Here is a 19,882-nt window from a genome sequence, read left to right on the forward strand (position 1 = left end):
TTGTACTTATATTTGCCATGAGTCAGGTTCATGTAATTCCTTCTGCAGACTCTGTTTCATATTTGGGGAATATAAACATCTTTAAAATATGAAATTTATTTCTTACCTGGGGTTTAGTCTTTTTTTCAATTGACTACTTCTTACAAATTGCGTGTGGTATTAGGCCCGCGGGTGCGACAAATGCTAAACTTTATTGCGTTATTCTTGGTGTGAAATTTTTTTTGGCGCGAAAAAGTACGTCTATGATGCAAGTTAGTCACTTCCGGCGTCATACTTGACGCCGAGACCTTTCACACTGTTGCGCCATTAGTGACGCGAGTGTGTCATTTCCGGTTATTTTTTTGGCGACAAACTTTTTTATTATTTCAATATCCCATTGATGTTTGCCTCTTGCTTTTTTCTATCAGAGGGCTATGCTATTTGCATTTTTTCCCATTCCTGAAACTGTCATATAAGGAAATGGATAATTTTGATTTATATGTTGTTTTTTATCTTACATTTCGCAAGATGTCTAAACCTGATCCTGCCTCAGAAGTTTCTACTGGAACATTGCTGCCTGACATCGGTTCAACCAAAGCTAAGTGCATTTGTTGTAAAATTGTAGAAATTATTTCGCCGAATGTCATTTGTAATAGTTGTCATGATAAACTTTTACATGCAGATAGTGTATCCATTAGTAATAGTACATTGCCAGTTGCAGTTCCTTCAACTTCTAATGTGCATAATATACCTGTAAATTTTAAAGAATTTGTTTCTGATTCTATTCTGAAGGCTTTGTCTGCATTTCCACCTTCAAATAAACGTAAAAGGTCTTTTGAAATTTCAAATGACCAACAACATAATAATTTATCCTCTTCTGATGAGGATCTATCTGATTCAGAAGATCCTTCCTCAGACATTGACACTGACAAATCTACTTATTTATTTAAAATTGAGTATATGCGTTCTTTATTAAAAGAAGTGTTAATTACTTTGGATATTGAGGTAACCAGTCCTCTTGACGTTCAGTCTAATAAACGTTTAAATGCTGTTTTTAAACCTCCTGTGGTTTCTCCAGGGGTTTTTCCTATTCCTGAGGCTATTTCTGATATGATTTCCAAGGAATGGAATAAGCCAGGTACTTCTTTTATTCCTTCTTCAAGGTTTAAAAAATTGTATCCTTTACCAGCAAATCTATAGAGTTTTTGGAAAAGATCCCCAAAGTTGATGGGGCTATTTCTACTCTTGCTAAACGTACCACTATTCCTATGGAAGATAGTACTTCCTTTAAGAATCCTTTAGATAGGAAGCTTGAATCTTATCTAAAGAAGGCCTATTTATATTCAGGTCATCTTCTCAGACCTGCAATTTCTTTGGCTGATGTTGCTGCTGCATCAACTTTCTGGTTGGAGAATTTAGCGCAACAGGAATTGAATTCTGACTTATCTAGCATTATTCGCTTACTGCAATATGCTAATCATTTTATTTGTGATGCTATTTTTGATATTATCAAAATTGATGTTAGATCCATGTCTTTAGCTATTTTAGCTAGAAGAGCTTTGTGGCTTAAATCCTGGAATGCTGATATGACATCTAAATCTAGATTACTATCTCTTTCTTTCCAAGGTAATAATTTATTTGTTTCCCAGTTGGATTCTATTATTTCAACTGTTACTGGGGGAAAGGGAGTTTTTCTGCCTCAGGATAAAAAACTTAAGGGTAAATCTAAGGCTTATAACCGTTTTAGTTCCTTTCGTCAGAATAAGGAACAAAAACTCAATCCTTGCCCAAGGAATCTGCCTCCAATTGGAAGCCTTCCTCAAATTGGAATAAATCCAAGCCTTTTAGGAAACCAAAGTCAGCCCCTAAGTTCGCATGAAGGTGCGGCCCTCATTCCAGCTCAGCTGGTAGGGGGCAGATTAAGGTTTTTCAAGGATATTTGGATAAAATCTGTTCAAAATCAATGGATTCAAGGGTATCGAATAGGATTCAGAGTAAGACCTCCTGTGAGAAGATTTTTTCTCTCTCACGTATCCCAGTAAATCCAGTAAAAGCTCAGGCTTTCCTGAAGTGTGTTTCAGACCTGGAGTCTTCAGGGGTAATCATGCCAGTTCCTCTTCTGGAACAAGGTTTGGGGTTTTATTCAAATCTATTCATTGTCCCAAAGAAGGAAAATTTATTCAGACCGTTTCTGGATCTGAACATTTTGAATCGTTATGTAAGAGTACCAACTTTCAAGAGGGTGACTATAAGGACTATTCTGCCTTTTGTTCAGCAAGGACATTATATGTCCACAATAGACTTGCAGGATGCATATCTTCATATTCCGATTCATCCAGAACATTATCAGTTTCTGAGATTCTCTTTTCTAGACAAGCATTACCAATTTGTTGCTCTTCCATTTGGCCTAGCAACAGCTTCAAGAATCTTTTCAAAGGTTCTGGATGCCCTACTCTCTGTAATCAGAGAACAGGGTATTGCGGTGTTACCTTATTTGTACGATATCTTGGTAATAGCTCAGTCTTTACGTTCTGCAGAATCTCACACGAATCAACTAGTGTTGTTTCTTCGGAAACATGGTTGGAGGATCAATTTTTCAAAGAGTTTCTTGATTCCTCAGTCAAGGGTCACCTTTTTAGGCTTCCAGATAGACTCAGTGTCCATGACTCTGTCTCTAACAGACAAGAGACGTTTAAAATTGGTTGCAGCCTGCCGGCGCCTTCAGTCTCAGTCTTTCCCTTCAGTGGCTATGTGCATGGAAGTTTTAGGTCCCATGACTGCAGCATCGGACACGATCCCCTTTGCTCATTTTCACATGAGACCTCTTCAGCTTTGTATGCTGAATCAATGGTGCAGGGATTATCACAATTAATATCCTTAAATCCCAATATACGACACTCTCTGACATGGTGGATAGATCGCCATCGTTTAGTTCAAGGGGCTTCTTTTGTTCGGCCAACCTGGACTGTGATCACAACAGATGCAAGTCTCTCAGGTTGGGGAGCTGTTTGGGGATCTCTGACAGCACAAGGGGTTTGGAAATCTCAAGAGGCGAGATTACCAATAAATATTTTATGCAATTCTCAGAGCTCTTCAGTTTTGGCCTCTGTTAAAGAGAGAACCGTTCATTTGTTTTCAGACAGACAATATCACAACAGTGGCATATGTCAATCGTCAGGATGGGACTCACAGTCCCCAAGCTATGAAAGAAGTATCTCAAATACTTGCCTGGGCGGAATCCAGCTCCTGTCTAATCTCTGCGGTGCATATCCCAGGTGTAGACAATTGGGAAGCGGATTATCTCAGCCGCCAGACTTTACATCCAGGGGAGTGGTCTCTCCATCCAGATGTGTTTTCTCAGATTGTTCAGATGTGGGGTCTTCCAGAGATGGATCTCATGGCCTCTCATCTAAACAAGAAACTTCCCAGATACCTGTCCAGGTCCAGGGATGTTCAGGCGGAAGCAGTGGATGCGCTGACAACTTCCTTGGTGTTATCATCCTGCTTACATCTTCCTGCCTCTAGTTCTCCTTCCAAGAGTGATTTCCAAAATCATCATGGAACAATCATTTGTGTTGCTGGTGGCGCCAGCATGGCCACACAGGTCTTGGTATGCGGATCTGGTTCGGATGTCCAGTTTGCCCGCCTTGGCCACTTCCGTTACGGCCAGACCTACTTTCTCAAGGTCCGTTTTTCCATCAGGATCTCAAATCATTCAATTTGAAGGTATGGAAGTTGAACGCTTAGTTCTAAGTCATAGAGGTTTCTCTGACTCAGTTATTGTAACTATGTTACAAGCTCGTAAATCTGTCTCTAGAAAGATTTATTATAGAATTTGGAAGACTTACATTTCATGGTGTTCTTCTCATAAATTTTCTTGGCATTCTTTTAGAATTCCTAGAATTTTACAGTTTCTTCAGGATGGTTTGGATAAGGTTTTGTTTGCAAGTTCCTTGAAAGGACAAATCTCCGCTCTTTCTGTTTTTATTTCACAGAAAGATTGCTATACTTCCTGATATAAACTTTTTTGTACAGGCTTTAGTTCGTATTAAGCCTGTCATTAAATCAATTTCTCCTCCTTGGAGTCTTAATTTGGTTCTGAAGGCTTTACAGACTCCTCCATTTGAGCTTATGCATTCTTTGGGCATTAAACTACTTTCTTGGAAAGTGTTGTTCCTTTTGGCCATCTCTTCTGCTAGAAGAGTTTCTGAGCTATCTGCTCTTTCTTGTGAATCTCCTTTTCTGATTTTTCATCAGGATAAGGCGGTTTTCCGGACTTCATTTGAATTTTTACCTAAGATTGTGAATTCTAACAACATTAGTAGAGAAATTGTTGTCCCTTCCTTGTGACCTAATCCTAAGAATCTTTTGGAAAGATCCTTACATTCTTTGGTTATGGTGAGAGCTTTGAAATATTATGTTGAAGCTACTAAAGATTTCAGGAAGACTTCTAGTCTATTTGTTATATTTTCTAGTCCTAGGAAAGGTCAGAAGGCCTCTGCTATTTCCTTGGCCTCTTGGTTAAATTTTTTGATTCATCAAGCTTATTTGGAGTCGGGTCAAGCCCCGCCTCAGAGAATTACAGCTCATTCTACTAGATCAGTCCCCACTTCGTGGACTTTTAAGAATGAAGCTTCAGTTGATCAGATTTGCAAAGCAGCAACTTGGTCCTCTTTGCATACATTTACTAAATTCTACCGTTTTGATGTATTTGCTTCTTCGGAAGCAGTTTTTGGTAGAAAAGTTCTTCAGGCAGCTGTTTCAGTTTGATTCTTCTGCTTTTGATTTAAGTTTTTCTTTCAAATGAAAATAAACTTATTTTTTTGGGTGTGGACTAATTTTTTCAGCGGTATATGGCTGTTTTTATTTTATTCCCTCCCTCTCTAGTGACTTGAGTGGAGATCCACATCTTGGGTATTGATATCCCATATGTCACTAGCTCATGGACTCTTGCCAATTACATGAAAGAAAACATAATTCATGTAAGAACTTACCTGATAAATTAATTTCTTTCATATTGGCAAGAGTCCATGAGGCCCACCCTTTTTATAGTGGTTATGATTTTTTGTATAAAGCACAATTATTTCCAAATTTAATTTGTTGATGCTTTCTACTCCTTTCTTTATCACCCCACTGCTTGGCTATTCGTTATCCCATATGTCACTAGCTCTTGGACTCTTGCCAATATGCAAGAAATGAATTTATCAGGTAAGTTCTTACATAAATTCTGTTTTTTGCTACCGTCTCCATGTTTTAATTGGATAATAAAGACTTCGTTTTTGACTGTTGCGAGTAGCCGGCATTTTCTTTTTTCCTTGTATGCTTGCGGCTGTCCTCCGCTAACTTGTCATTGCTGGCTCCACTGCTCCCCTCACCTTGGCGTGCTTTGGGATCATCTGCACGCGAGAATACTGCAGCGGCACTTCCGCTTTCTCCTTCCCAAGTGTTGAATGTTGATGGAGGAGTTTAGTAAATACTGATGGAGTATGTATATTATCTGGGCGGGAGTATAGAGTATGGGAAAGTAAAGAAGGCTATTAAACTGTGACTTGGGGAGGAAAATAGCTGCAGGTGTGTGTGTGGCTTTTTAGCTAGACAATGACCATGAATTTGAAGGTCTCTATAGGGATAAAGTAGGGTATAAATGAGCTTGTATAAAGTATGTGTAATGTAGAAGATTAAATCTATAAGTTGGTAGGCATGAAATAGATACTGGGAAACATAGTTGAACTTACAGGACATGTAACTTAGATCCACAAGGAGTAACTTAATAGGAGTACTTCACAAACTAGAATAGCTTTGATAAAACTGATGAGCATGTAAATATTTTTACACTAAATACAAACTATATACAGGATATTATAAATATTATTACAAATAACCACGTTCATTTGAGGTCTGGAAGTGGCTCTGTATTCAGATAGACCAGGTAAAGGAGTATATAAACTACATTTCCGCATGATCTAGGGTAAATTAAAGGAACTTCGCTAGGTGTTAGATGACAAATAAAGTAAACGTTGCCAAGACAGTGAGTAAAACAGATGCTAAGGGCAGTTAATAAAATTCAGTACAAATAATATGCCTACAAACCATTCGCCTGACCGCGCTATGAACTTCTAAATATGCTTTCAATAAAAACTAAGAGAGAACAAAGGAAAACGCTGAGAATAGTCTCAAACATGTATATATACTTTGGTCATGTAAGCAAAGGTAAAAGTCCTCTGGATCGTGTAAAGATCTTTTCTAGCCTACTCCTATTCTACAGCCAGTCTGCATGTAACGGTAGGCATCTGGATTAACCCATGTGATGAAGTGGGGCTTCCGTGGCAGTAAACCATGTCGGACACTCAATTCGTAGATAAGTGACAGTCCTGCTATCCAGTTTCTTTTCTCCCACTCGGTATGTCCCTTATGTGGAAAGTAAAAAATTTCTGATATTTGCCCGCGGGAGTCGGCCACACCTCCCAAAGACGTGGTCAGAGGTAAGGGATCAAGTTTTAGTTCATGTCGGGAACATTGGCTGGGAGGGAGAGGATGCTGACAGTGCTGCCAAATGGTGATCGGGATAGACCCTACTGGCACTGGTGTATCGTCAGCGAAGCATAGTGAGCTATCCATATGGAGCAGTGTCATATCGCTATATGCAGCATTAGGCATGGTGGTTATTGAAGCCCCTCTGAACTTCCTCTCTTGTGTCTGATAATGAGGGTGTTGTACAATGGGCAGGTCCTCTATCCGGGTTCGAAGTTTGAGTGTCATAGCTGGTTAGTTGACTGACGCCATCTTGGATAAGCATGTCTTCTTTCGGCTTTACATCCCAGCTCCTCCAGTAGAAAGGTGATGTTTGCGTAGAACTTCTCCATCCTAGGAATATTGCAGTATCAATGTTACCCGACTAGATGTTAACCCGGGTGGGGGAGGTGTCGGTATAGTAGATTAGGCCGCTAAATTCAGTTTTGGTCAAAATATGTGGTCAGGTGTTATGAAAAGACAATGTTGTAATCGTAAATAACATCTCACTTAGAATCTTCCTCCAAGGTAGAAGTTAGAAGCGCGTTGCAGGATGACTTGTTAGAAGGGGGATAGTCAGTGGATTGTTGAGGTTACAACAAGAGCTACTGAATATAGAGTCCGACCATGGCTGCGGCTTAGACATGCCCCGAAAAACAGCAATTTTAATGGCAATGCCTTTAATGGAATTATTTGTCTCACAACTTTAAGGGACATGAAACCTACAACTTTTATTTCAAAATTCAGATAGCGCACACAATTTTAAACAGTTTTCCAATTTACTTCTATTAGTTTTTTTTTGTTCTGTTGGCATCCTTCATTGAAAAGTAGGGATGTTAGTTCAGGAGTGTGCACGTGTCTGCAGCACTATGTGGCAACACTTTTTCCTGCCATGTAGTGCTCCAGACGTGCACACTACCTATCTAGATATCTCCTTTTACAAACAATACCATGAGAAGGAATCAGATTTGACAATAGAAGTAAATTGGAAACTAATTTAAAATTAAAGACTCTGTCTGAATCACAAATGTGTTTCATGTCCTATAAAGACTTAGACTGTTGTCTAACATGATGTATTTTGGCAGTAAAATAAAAGTAGCATCTTTGACTAAGAGCAGTAGATACAACTTACTTAGATTTTAAAGGGACACCAAAACCAATTTATTTATTTCATGATTCAGATAGAGCAGGCCATTTTAAGCAACTTTCTAATTAACTCGTATTATCAATTTTTCTTAATTCTCTTGATATCTTTATTTCAAAGGCAGGAATGTAAAACATTGGCCCATTTTTGGTTCAGAACCTGGGTTATGTTTGCTTATTGGTGGCTAAATGTCAGCCACCAATAAGCATGCACAATCCATGGTGCTGAACCTAAAATGGGCTGGCTCCAAAGCTTTACATTCCTGCTTTTTAAATAAAGATAGCAAGAGAACGAAGGAAAATTGATAATAGGAGTAAATTAGTAAGTTGCTTAAAATTGCATGCTCTATCTGAATCATTAAATAAAAAAAAGGTTTCTTTCATGTAATTAGCAAGAGTCCATGAGCTAGTGACGTATGGGATATACATTCCTACCAGGAGGGGCAAAGTTTCCCAAACCTTAAAATGCCTATAAATACACCCCTCACCACACCCACAATTCCGTTTTACAAACTTTGCCTCCGATGGAGGTGGTGAAGTAAGTTTGTGCTAGATTCTACGTTGATATGCGCTCCGCAGCAAGTTGGAGCCCGGTTTTCCTCTCAGCGTGCAGTGAATGTCAGAGGGATGTGAGGAGAGTATTGCCTATTTGAATGCAGTGATCTCCTTCTACGGGGTCTATTTCATAGGTTCTCTGTTATCGGTCGTAGAGATTCATCTCTTACCTCCCTTTTCAGATCGACGATATACTCTTATATATACCATTACCTCTGCTGATTCTCGTTTCAGTACTGGTTTGGCTTTCTACAAACATGTAGATGAGTGTCCTGGGGTAAGTAAATCTTATTTTCTGTGACACTCTAAGCTATGGTTGGGCACTTTGTTTATAAAGTTCTAAATATATGTATTCAAACATTTATTTGCCTTGACTCAGAATGTTCAACTTTCCTTATTTTTCAGACAATCAGTTTCATATTTGGGATAATGCATTTGAATTAATCATTTTTTCTTACCTTTCAAAAATTTGACTCTTTTTTTTCCCTGTGGGCTGTTAGGCTCGCGGGGGCTGAAAATGCTTCATTTTATTGCGTCATTCTTGGCGCGGATTTTTTTGGCGCAAAAATTCTTTTCCGTTTCCGGCGTCATACGTGTCGCCGGAAGTTGCGTCATTTTTTTGACGTTATTTTGCGCCAAAAATGTCGGCGTTCCGGATGTGGCGTCATTTTTGGCGCCAAAAGCATTTAGGCGCCAAATAATGTGGGCGTCTTGTTTGGCGCTAAAAAAAATATGGGCGTCGCTTTTGTCTCCACATTATTTAAGTCTCATTATTTATTGCTTCTGGTTGCTAGAAGCTTGTTCACTGGCATTTTTTTCCCATTCCTGAAACTGTCATTTAAGGATTTTGTTCAATTTTGCTTTATATGTTGTTTTTTCTATTACATATTGCAAGATGTTCCACGTTGCAACTGAGTCAGAAGATACTTTAGGAAAATCACTGCCGGGGCTGGAGCTACCAAGCTAAGTGTATCTGCTATAAATTTTTGGTATCTGTTTCTCCAGCTGTTGTTTGTATTGCATGTCATGACAAACTTATTAATGCAGATAAAATTTCCTTTAGTACTGTTATATTACCTGTTGCTGTTCCGTCAACATCTAAATTTCAGAGTGTTCCTGATAAACATAAGAGATTTTATTTTTTAAATCCATTTAGAAGGCTATGTCTGTCATTTCTCCTTCTAGTTTACATAAAAGTCCTTTAAAACTTCTCTTTTTTTCAGATGAATTTTTAAATGAACATCATCATTCTGATACTGATAATGGTTCTTCTGGTTCAGAGGTTTCTGTCTCAGAGGTTGATGCTGATAAATCTTTGTATTTGTTCAAGATGGAATTTATTCGTTCTTTATTTTAAAGAAGTATTAATTGCTTTAGATATAGAGGATTCTGGTCCTCTTGATACTGAATCCAAACGTTTAAATAGGGTTTTTAAATCTCCTGTAGTTATTCCAGAAGTGTTTAATCTCCCTGATGTTTTTTCTGAAGTAATTTCCAGGGAATGGAATAATTTGGGTAATTCTTTTACTCCTTCTAAACGTTTAAGCAATTATATCCTGTGCCATCTGACAGATTAGAGTTTTTTGGGACAAAATCCCTAAGGTTTGGGGCTGTCTCTATTCCTGCTAAAATGTACTACTATTTCTACGGCAGATAGTACTAAATTTAAGGATCCTTTAGATAAGAAAATTGAATCCTTTCTAAGAAAAGTTTACTTATGTTCAGGTAATCTTCTTAGACCTGCTATATTTTTACCGGATGTTGCTGCAGCTTCAACTTTTTGGTTAGAAGTTTTAGCACAACAAGTAACAGATCATAATTTTATAGCATTATTATTATTCTATAACATGCTAATAATTTTATTGGTGATACCATCTTTTGATATCATTAGTGTTGATGTCAGGTATATGTCTCTAGCTATTTTAGCTAGAAAAGCTTTATGGATTAAACTTGGAATGCTGATATGTCTTCTAAGTCAACTTTGTTTTCCCTTTCTGTCCAGGGTAATAATCATTTTTTCGTTCTTTTTTTCATAATAAGGAACAAAAGCCTGATCCTTCATCCTCAGGAGCGGTATCAGTTTGGAAACTTTTTCCAGTTTGGAATATATCCAAGCCTTATAGAAACCTATAGTTAGCTCCTAAGTGCCCATGAAGGTGCGGCCCTTTTTTCCAGTTCAGCTGGTATGGGGCAGATTACGTTTTCTTCAAAGGAATTTGGATCAATTCCGTTCTCAATCTCTGGTTTCAGAACATTGTTTCAGAAAGGTACAGAATTGGCTTCAGGTTAAGGCCTCCTGCTAAGAGATTTTTTTCTTTCCCGTGTCCCAGTTAACACAGCAAGGCTCAGCATTTCTGAAATGTGTTTCAGATCTAGAGTTGGCTGGAGTAATTATGCCAGTTCCAGTTCTGGAACAGGGACTAGGGTTTTATTTTATCTCTTCATTGTACCAAAGAAGGTCAATTCCTTCAGACCAGTTCCGGATCTATCAATATTGAATCGTTATGTAAGGATACCAACATTCAAGATGGTTACTGTAGGACTATTCTGCCTTTTGTTTAGTAAGGGCATTATATGTCTACAATAGATTTACAGGATGTGTATCTGCATATTCCGATTCATCCAGATCATTTTTAGTGTCTAAGATTCTCTTTTTAGACAAGCATTAACAGTTTTGTGGCTCTACCGTTTGGCCTAGCCTCAGTTCCAAGAATTTTTTTCAAAGATTCTCGGTGCCCTTCTTTCTGTATTCAGAGAACGGGGTTTTGGTATTTCCTTATTTGGACGATTATCTTGGTATTTGCTCAGTCTTCTCATTCGAAGAATCTCATGCGAATCGATTTGTGTTGTTTCTTCAAGATCATGGTTGGAGGATCAATTTACCAAAAAGTTCATTGATTCCTCAGTCAAGGGTAACCTTTCTGGGTTTCCAGATAGATTCAGTGTCCATGACTCTGTCTTTAACAGACAAAAGACGTCTAAAATTGATTTCAGCTTGTCGAAACCTTCAGTCACAATCATTCCCTTCGGTAACCTTATGCATGGAAATTCTAGGTCTTATGACTGCTGCATCGGACGCGATCCCCTTTGCTCGTTTTCACATGCGACCTCTTCAGCTCTGTATGCTGAATCAATGGTGCAAGGATTACACAAAGATATCTCAATTTAAATCTTTAAAAACCGATTGTTCGACACTCTCTAACGTGGTGGACAGATCACCATTGTTTAATTTAGGGGGCTTCTTTTTGTGCTTCCGAACTGGACTGTAATTTCAACAGATACAAGTCTCACAGGTTGGGGAGCTGTGTGGGGATCTCTGACGGCACAAGGAGTTTGGGAATCTCAGGAGGTGAGATTACCGATCAATATTTTGGAACTCCGTGCAATTTTCAGAGCTCTTCAGTTTTGGCCTCTTCTGTAGAGAGAATCGTTCATTTGTTTTCAGACAGACAATGTCACAACTGTGGCATACATCAATCATCAAGGAGGGACTCACAGTCCTCTGGCTATGAAAGAAGTATCTCGAATTTTTTTTTTTTGGTTTGGGCGGAATCCAGCTCCTGTCTAATCTCTGCGGTTTATATCCCAGGTGTAGACAATTGGGAAGCGGATTATCTCAGCCGCCAAATGTTCCATCCGGGCGAATGGTCTCTTCACCCAGAGGTATTTCTTCAGATTGTTCAAATGTGGGAACTTCCAGAAATAGATCTGATGGCGTCTCATCTAAACAAGAAACTTCCCAGATATCTGTCCAGATCCCGGGATCCTCAGGCGGAGGCAGTGGATGCATTTTCACTTCCTTGGAAGTATCATCCTGCCTATATTTTTCCGCCTCTAGTTCTTCTTCCAAGAGTAATCTCCAAGATACTGAAGGAATGCTCGTTTGTTCTGCTGGTAGCTCCGGCATGGCCTCACAGGTTTGGTATGCGGATCTTGTCCGGATGGCCTCTTGCCAACCATGGACTCTTCCGTTAGACCAGACTTTCTGTCGCAAGGTCCTTTTTTCCATCAGGATCTGAAATCCTTAAATTTATAGGTATGGAGATTGAACGCTTGATTCTTGGTCAAAGAGAGTTCTCTGACTCTGTGATCAATACTATGTTACAGGCTCGTAAATCTGTATCTAGAGAGATATATTATAGAGTCTGGAAGACTTATATTTTTTGGTGTCTTTCTCATCATTTTTTTTGGCATTCTTTTAGAATGCCGAGAATTTTTCAGTTTCTTCAGGATGGTTTAGATAAGGGTTTGTCTGCAAGTTCCTTGAAAGGACAAATCTCTGCTCTTTCTGTTCTTTTTCACAGAAAGATTGCTATTCTTCCTGATATTCATTGTTTTGTACAAGCTTTGGTTCGTATAAAACCTGTCATTAAGTCAATTTCTCCTCCTTGGAGTTTGATTTTGGTTCTGGGAGCTCTTCAAGCTCCTCCCTTTGAACCTATGCATTCATTGGTCATTAAATTACTTTCTTGGGAAGTTTTGTTCCTTTTGGCCATCTCTTCTGCCAGAAGAGTTTCTGAATTATCTGCTCTTTTCTTGTGAGTCTCCTTTTCTGATTTTTCATCAGGATAAGGCGGTGTTGCGAACTTCTTTTGAATTTTTACCTAAAGTTGTGATTTCCAACAACATTAGTAGAGAAATTGTGGTTCCTTCATTATGTCCTAATCTTAAGAATTCTAAGGAGAAAGCATTGCATTCTTTGCATGTTGTTAGAGCTTTGAAATATTATGTTGAAGCTACTAAGTCTTTCCGAAAGACTTCTAGTCTATTTGTTATCTTTTCCGGTTCTAGAAAAGGCCAGAAAGCTTCTGCCATTTCTTTGGCATCTTGGTTGAAATCTTTAATTCATCTTGCCTATGTTGAGTCGGGTAAAACTCCGCCTCAGAGGATTACAGCTCATTCTACTAGGTCAGTTTCTACTTCCTGGGCGTTTAGGAATGAAGCTTCGATTGATCAGATTTGCAAAGCAGCAACTTGGTCCTCTTTGCATATTTTTACTAAATTCTACCATTTTGATGTATTTTCTTCTTCTGAAGCAGTTTTTGGTAGAAAAGTACTTCAGGCAGCGGTTTCAGTCTGAATCTTCTGCTTATGTTTTTTCATTAAAAATTTTATTCTGGGTGTGGATTATTTTCAGCAGGAATTGGCTGTCTTTATTTTATCCCTCCCTCTCTAGTGACTCTTGTGTGGAAAGATCCACATCTTGGGTAATCATTATCCCATACGTCACTAGCTCATGGACTCTTGCTAATTACATGAAAGAAAACATAATTTATGTAAGAACTTACCTGATAAATTCATTTCTTTCATATTAGCAAGAGTCCATGAGGCCCACCCTTTTTGTGGTGGTTATGATTTTTTTGTATAAAGCACAATTATTCCAATTCCTTATTTTATATGCTTTCGCACTTTTTTATCACCCCACTTCTTGGCTATTCGTTAAACTGAATTGTGGGTGTGGTGAGGGGTGTATTTATAGGCATTTTAAGGTTTGGGAAACTTTGCCCCTCCTGGTAGGAATGTATATCCCATACGTCACTAGCTCATGGACTCTTGCTAATATGAAAGAAATGAATTTATCAGGTAAGTTCTTACATAAATTATGTTTTTGTATCCCTTTAACAATGTTTTTGACAATGTCCTAATTATCAAAGCTGTAATTTCTGGCTTTGGAACTATTATGGATGATTAGTAGGTTATTGGCTAAAAGGCGCATTTGGAGTACAGTAAATGGAGTGTGAATGTACTACTGGTGTTTGAAGCTGGTTTCAGACATTACATTATTTATAGTGTGTGTTTGTTTTTTGCAGATGGGAGTAAAATATGTAACAGAGTTTATATTCTTGCTGGTGTGAGTCAATCTAATTATTATATTGTATACGTTAAGACATTGGCAAACAGTGGGATCCTAAATCTAATGCCCTAAAAGTTCAAAACTCAAGATTTATTAAACTAAAACTCACATAAATATAGAATTAATAGCACATATTGGGCAACATTATAAGAGAAAAAAAGTGAGTTGTTCTGTGTATTTAGTAAGTTACAAAAAGCCTAGAAATAAACATATTTATTGGTACATTCCAATACAAAAATGCTTTAATTTGTTAGACTTAAACGTAACGTGTTTAGCCAATGTAAACACAAGTTAAGTCCTGCAAGCACTGCATCTCCTGTTGAGAACACGGCTGGTCAGCCAATCATGAGTAGCAGTAGCACAACCCTGCAATGCTTGTGGCTCCTATGCAGGACTTTACTAATGTGTTTAACCTTTTTGTGGGGTTACACACATACTAAGCTGGAGTCACTGATGTAAAAAGTACATGCTCTATGTGATTATTTCTGCATTAGAATGTCCATTTAAGAGAGTCTGACATAAAAAAGTTCATACATTTCCTCAGACTCATTTAAATATTTAAATTAAGCTGTATTTTTTAGACTATTTAAATATGGCCAATATAATAGTGCATGGTCTGAGACACCTAAACATAGAAGGACTCACGTTTAGTGGGTTTAATATACATACTCAGAGGATATATGAATTTATTATAAAGTTTATTAATGGTCAGAAGGAAAGCATTTTTAATAAAGAGGACTAGAAGCATAAGGAAGGGGGTACGATAGAAGTCTTAGGGAAGTAGGCTCAGGGACAATTTGTAAAGTCTTATATTTACTTGATTTGTGGCAAAGTTTGTGTTCTCTCCAGGACCTTTTTAAGGGGGCACCACCCAACTAAAATTTAAGCCAATATTAAGCTAAATTTGGCTAATATTAAAAAATGTTTAGTGTTTTATTGCACAGATTATCATTAAATACATTTACGTATTGAAGAACATTGTATATAATAATCCAAGAATCCCTGGGATTAAGCATACAGCTAATCTGGTTAAGCCTAATTATGAGGTATATGGGATATCTGGTTCTTGCCTACCATTCATAACTATGTTTTTATCTTTCAGGTCCAATGTTACAGTAACCTGTGATATCTACATCGAGACTCCAGAAACTGGTGGTGTGTTTATTGCTGCTAGAGTGGACCAAGGTGGATCCCCCAGTCGACTGGCAAAGGGGATCTTCTTTTGGGTATTTGCAGATGGTACTTATAAGGTCACTGGGGATTTGTGTAAGTGCTCTCTCAGTTCTACCTATTTAACAAGCTGTTCAGTAGTGCAGCAGAGACCTGTGATGCAAAGCTCAATATTAATGTAAGTTTTATGTTTATTATAAATATCTTTATTCTATAGGTGGAAAGATTGTGCTCAGTAAGGGCCAGTCGGGCGTTCGTGCAGAGAGGTGGCACACACTCACCTTGATTGTTGATGTAAGTAGACACTTGCATAGGTTATCAGCGTTTGCTTAAGGGCATTTATGATGTCATTATTGTTTTATTTCCTCTACATTGATGTTTATTATATTAGTGATATTTACAATAGCTATGTTTCTTTGCAGGGTATATATGCTTCTGGGCTAGTAAACGGACAACAGTTATGGAAGGATGTAATCACTATCGGACCTTTACACGGCTGGACTGCCATAGGAACAAGCTCCTTTGAATTTGCCCAGTTTGATAACTTTATGATAGAAGCCAAATAACATAAAACACATTTTCTACTGCAATTCATCCTGTGAAACTTGCAATTAACAGACCCATCAGGAGCAAGAGTAATGCTAGGGTGTGCTGACTTGTGATTAGGTGCCAATACTGGTAGATGTGCCAGCTTATCAGAACACACAGAACATTCTGTAATAAGGGCTTAAAGGGACATTCATTATTTCTTGCCTTTGTGTAAATATTGTGCCGTGTCCCACGCTCCATAGCATCCAAAAAGCAAAAGCTGGAACCTAGATTTTCAAAATGCAGAAAATCACCTAAATCGGTTATTTCCAGGTTACAGAATTTGAGTTTTGGCCTTTTAGAGAGCTTGGGACAAGAACACTTTTTTAAATAAAATCAAGACGTGTTTAAAGTAGTTTCAAATGTACAGAAAAAAATGTGTACTGTACCATACTGATCTACTTTGTATGCTTTATTTAAGAGGAAGGATCAGGTGACTCTTAAACTTTCTAATCTTTGATTTCGAATGATTTTTTTAATAGGATTTTTATATTTTTGGGGTTTTTTTCAGAATTTTTTTGTAACTAAAAAAAAAGTCCTTCATGTTTACTAAGATTCGGCTTTGGTACGCTATGTGTCATGCAAACTGTGAGGTTAATAGACAGCAGCTGCTTTAAGGATTTACATGAATATTTTTTTTTTCTCACTGCAGTTTTTTTACAAGCTTCTTCTTGAGGAGCTAACGGTACCTTGTGAATAGCGGACTGGGCCATACTTTGCCTACTGAGCATAACAGGTATACACTGTGATTAAAGGGATATTTTACCCACGTTTTTTTATTTCTTGATTCAGATAGAGCATGCAATTTTAAGCAACTTCCTAATTTACTCCTTTTATCAATTTTTCTTCGTTCTCTTGCTATCTATTTAAAAAGCAGGAATGTAAAGCTTAGGAGAAGGCCCATTTAAGGTTCAGGACCCTGGATAGCACTTGCTTATTGATGGCTACATTTAGCCACCAGTAAGCAAGCGTAACCCAGGGTCTGAACCAAAAATGGGCCTGCTCCTTAGCTTTACAATCTTGCTTTTTAAATAACGAGGGCAAGAGAACGAAGACAAATTGATAATAGAAGTAAATTAGGAAGTTACTTAAAATTGCATGCTCTATCTGAATCATGAAAGAAAAAAATTGGGTTTAGAGTCCCTTTAAAGGGACATGAAACCCATATTTTTTCTTTCATGATTTAGAAAGAGAATGCAATTTTAAACAACTTTCTAATTTACTTCTATTATCTAATTTGCTTCATTCTCTTGATATACTGTGCTGAAAAGCATATCTAGATATGCTTAGTAGCTGCTGATTGGTTGCTGCACATAGATGCCTCGTGTGATTGGCTCACCCATATGCATTGCTATTTCTTCAACAAAGCATATTTAAAGAATGAAGCAAATTAGAAAATAGAAGTTAATTGGAATGTTGATTAAAATTGTATTCTCTATTTGAATCATGAAACAATTTTTTGGGGTTTAGGGTCCCTTTATGGACTTGGGATATGTCATTAATAGTCATTCCCTGCTCCCTTGTTGCACAATATGTCAGTTTTCTCAAGGTCTACATATTCAAGAGCAGCTGAATTTATATTCAGTGTATATTTAATTATTGAAGTACAGTTATTACTTTGTTAGTTTGCTATTTTCTTTTAAACATTATTTAATATCCTAACATATCTAAAAAAATAAATTTACTGTCAAAATACTTTACTGACTTAAATTAATAAATATATATAAAAGTCATGCAGAACTGGAGAGGTCTTCTAATTATGCAACTATTAGTCAAAAAAATAACATATCGTTATTTTAACTTTTTTTTTTTTTTTTTTACTATCAGAAATATAATCACCACAGGTTGCAATATATAAACATACTAAAATGGATACTGGCATCATAAGCTAAAAATGCCTCCACTATTGAAGTGCCTCTATAAGGAGTAGTGTCTACAATATCTTGCTAAGATGGTATCATGGGATTATTATTTTTACTAAAAACATAATGGGAGTATAGTATACTTAAAGCTAGATTACAATTGGTGCGCAATATTGCGCCTACGCGGGTGTGATATTTGTCATCACTCGATAATACTAGCGCACGTAAATGTGCCCTGGTATTACAAGTGCGCCGCAATGTGAACGCGACCATAGGCTTCAATGGGAGGCTTGTTTTCATGCCAACAGACACGGCAAACCACCTAGCGCAGCGCAGGGGGCAAATCGCAAATCTTATCTCTGGTTAATGATTTTTAGCGCTAAGTGTAAAAGTAATCTTGCGGTAGCATTAACCAGCCACTTGTAATGGCTGGTTATTTGACATTCTCTGGTAAAGGGACAAATTTTCCTCTTTACCAGTCAAAAATAAACTTTCCTGATTCATATAGGGCATGTCATTTTAAGCAACTTTCCAATTTACTTTTATCATTTGCCTTGTTCCTTTGGTATTCTTAGTTGAAAGCTAAACCTAGGTAGACTCATATGCTAATTTCTTGCCCTTGAAGGCAGCCTCTTATCAGAATGCATTTTGACATTTTTTCACTTCTAGAGGGCATTAGTTCCGGTGTGCCATATAGATAACATTGTGCTCACGCCCGTGGAGTAACCTAGGAGTCAGCACTGATTGGCTAAAATGCAAGTCTGTCAAAAGAACTGAAATAAGGGGGCAGTCTACAGAGGTTTAGATACAAGGTAATCACAGAGGTAAAAAGTGTATTAATATAACAGTGTTGGTTGTGCAAAACTGGGAAATGGGTAATAAAGGGATTATCTTTCTTTTTAAACAATAAAAATTCTGGTGTAGACTGTCCCTTTTACAATAGCTCCTCACTTGTAATCTGGCCCTTAATGTGCGGTGAGTTCTGAGTTAGATATGAAAGATACACTGAATGTAAAAAAAATGTTTTTACTTGAAATATTTGGATTGGTTTTGTCCCCCCTAACCCTTATACCTCAGCTTTATTGAGCCTGGTCCTTCCTTCCAACCTATTGATTCTGAATGTGACTGCAGTTATAGTTCTGTTAAATCTTTGTAAGAATTCCTTTATCTGTTAAACTTGTAGCAACCAACACACTCCAATATGTTCAGATCTCTTTAAAATGTCAGTTTTAGAATTTATAAAACAAGTGATTTAATAAAAAAAAAAAAACGGGTACCGTTGCATTTGTGTGTACAAAATAACTAATACTGCGTAAAAATAAACCGTTTTCTAGTTTGATACAAGTCACTGTGTGTAAGTGTTTTTAGTAAAAAGAAAAAAAAAAAAATTCCTCCTACAATTGATATAAATTTATGTGTGTTATTTGCTGTCACTATGGAATAAAGTTTTTTTTTAACTCAGATACAGTAAATACATTTGGTTGGTGACAACTATTGTTATAGCAGTAACTTACTAATGACAGGGCTATCACACCCTGCATTGGAAAAGGGGGCTCCCCTTTTTCAAAAACTGGGGTTTTGTGCCCCTCTGTGTTTTCTGGGGGTGATAGGAACTCTAAAAGAAACCCCTACACTTCATTAATCACATCCTATGTGCCTATTTTTTGCAGGTAATCGCCATTACCATCTTTTCTGTAAAGAAGTGTTTTCTAAAATGTATTACTGAGACTATTAGCTTCAACCGTAAAGGGATATGAAACTCAACCATTTTCTTTCAGATACAGACAGAGCATACAATTAAAAAAAGAAAAAAAGTTTCATATTTACTTTCATCTTTTTACTATTTTATTCAAATTTGCTTAATTCCCATGGTATTCTTTTATTGAATAGATACTTGGTTATATGTCTGGAGCACTACATAACAGGAAATAGTGCTGCCATCTAGTGCTCTTGCAAATGGATTCAATTCTTGCAAAACTGCTGCCATATAGTGCTCCAGACACATACGCATTCCTTCGGTCACTTCCCGCTTTTCAGCAAAAGATACTAAGAGAACAAAAAACTTTGATAATGGAAGTAAATTATTTTGGCTTTCATGTTCCTTTAAAACATGAATTCCTTGATTTGGTGTTGCTGTTAATTATTTAATTTTCCACTCTCTTTAATCCCTTAGTATTTGTAAAAGATATCTCTCACTTTACACCTCTCCGTTTTCTCCTCT

At 37.4% G+C, this 19,882-nt stretch overlaps 1 protein-coding gene across 2 annotated transcripts in view; it reads left to right on the forward strand.

The window, feature by feature from the left end:
* The window catches only part of GALC (galactosylceramidase), a 163,379-nt gene extending 147,127 nt beyond the window's left edge, over positions 1-16,252 (forward strand). For both annotated transcript variants that reach the window (XM_053697581.1, XM_053697582.1), the window contains exons 15-17: positions 15,144-15,307; positions 15,429-15,505; positions 15,634-16,252. In XM_053697581.1, coding sequence (XP_053553556.1) covers positions 15,144-15,307; positions 15,429-15,505; positions 15,634-15,777 — 385 coding nt within the window. In that variant the 3' untranslated portion in view covers positions 15,778-16,252. The remainder of the gene's footprint in view (positions 1-15,143; positions 15,308-15,428; positions 15,506-15,633) is intronic.
* Positions 16,253-19,882: the final 3,630 nt, after the last annotated feature.

The sequence above is a fragment of the Bombina bombina genome, chromosome 1 (genome assembly GCF_027579735.1).
Source record: "Bombina bombina isolate aBomBom1 chromosome 1, aBomBom1.pri, whole genome shotgun sequence".
In the NCBI taxonomy this organism is placed as follows: Eukaryota; Metazoa; Chordata; class Amphibia; order Anura; family Bombinatoridae; genus Bombina; species Bombina bombina.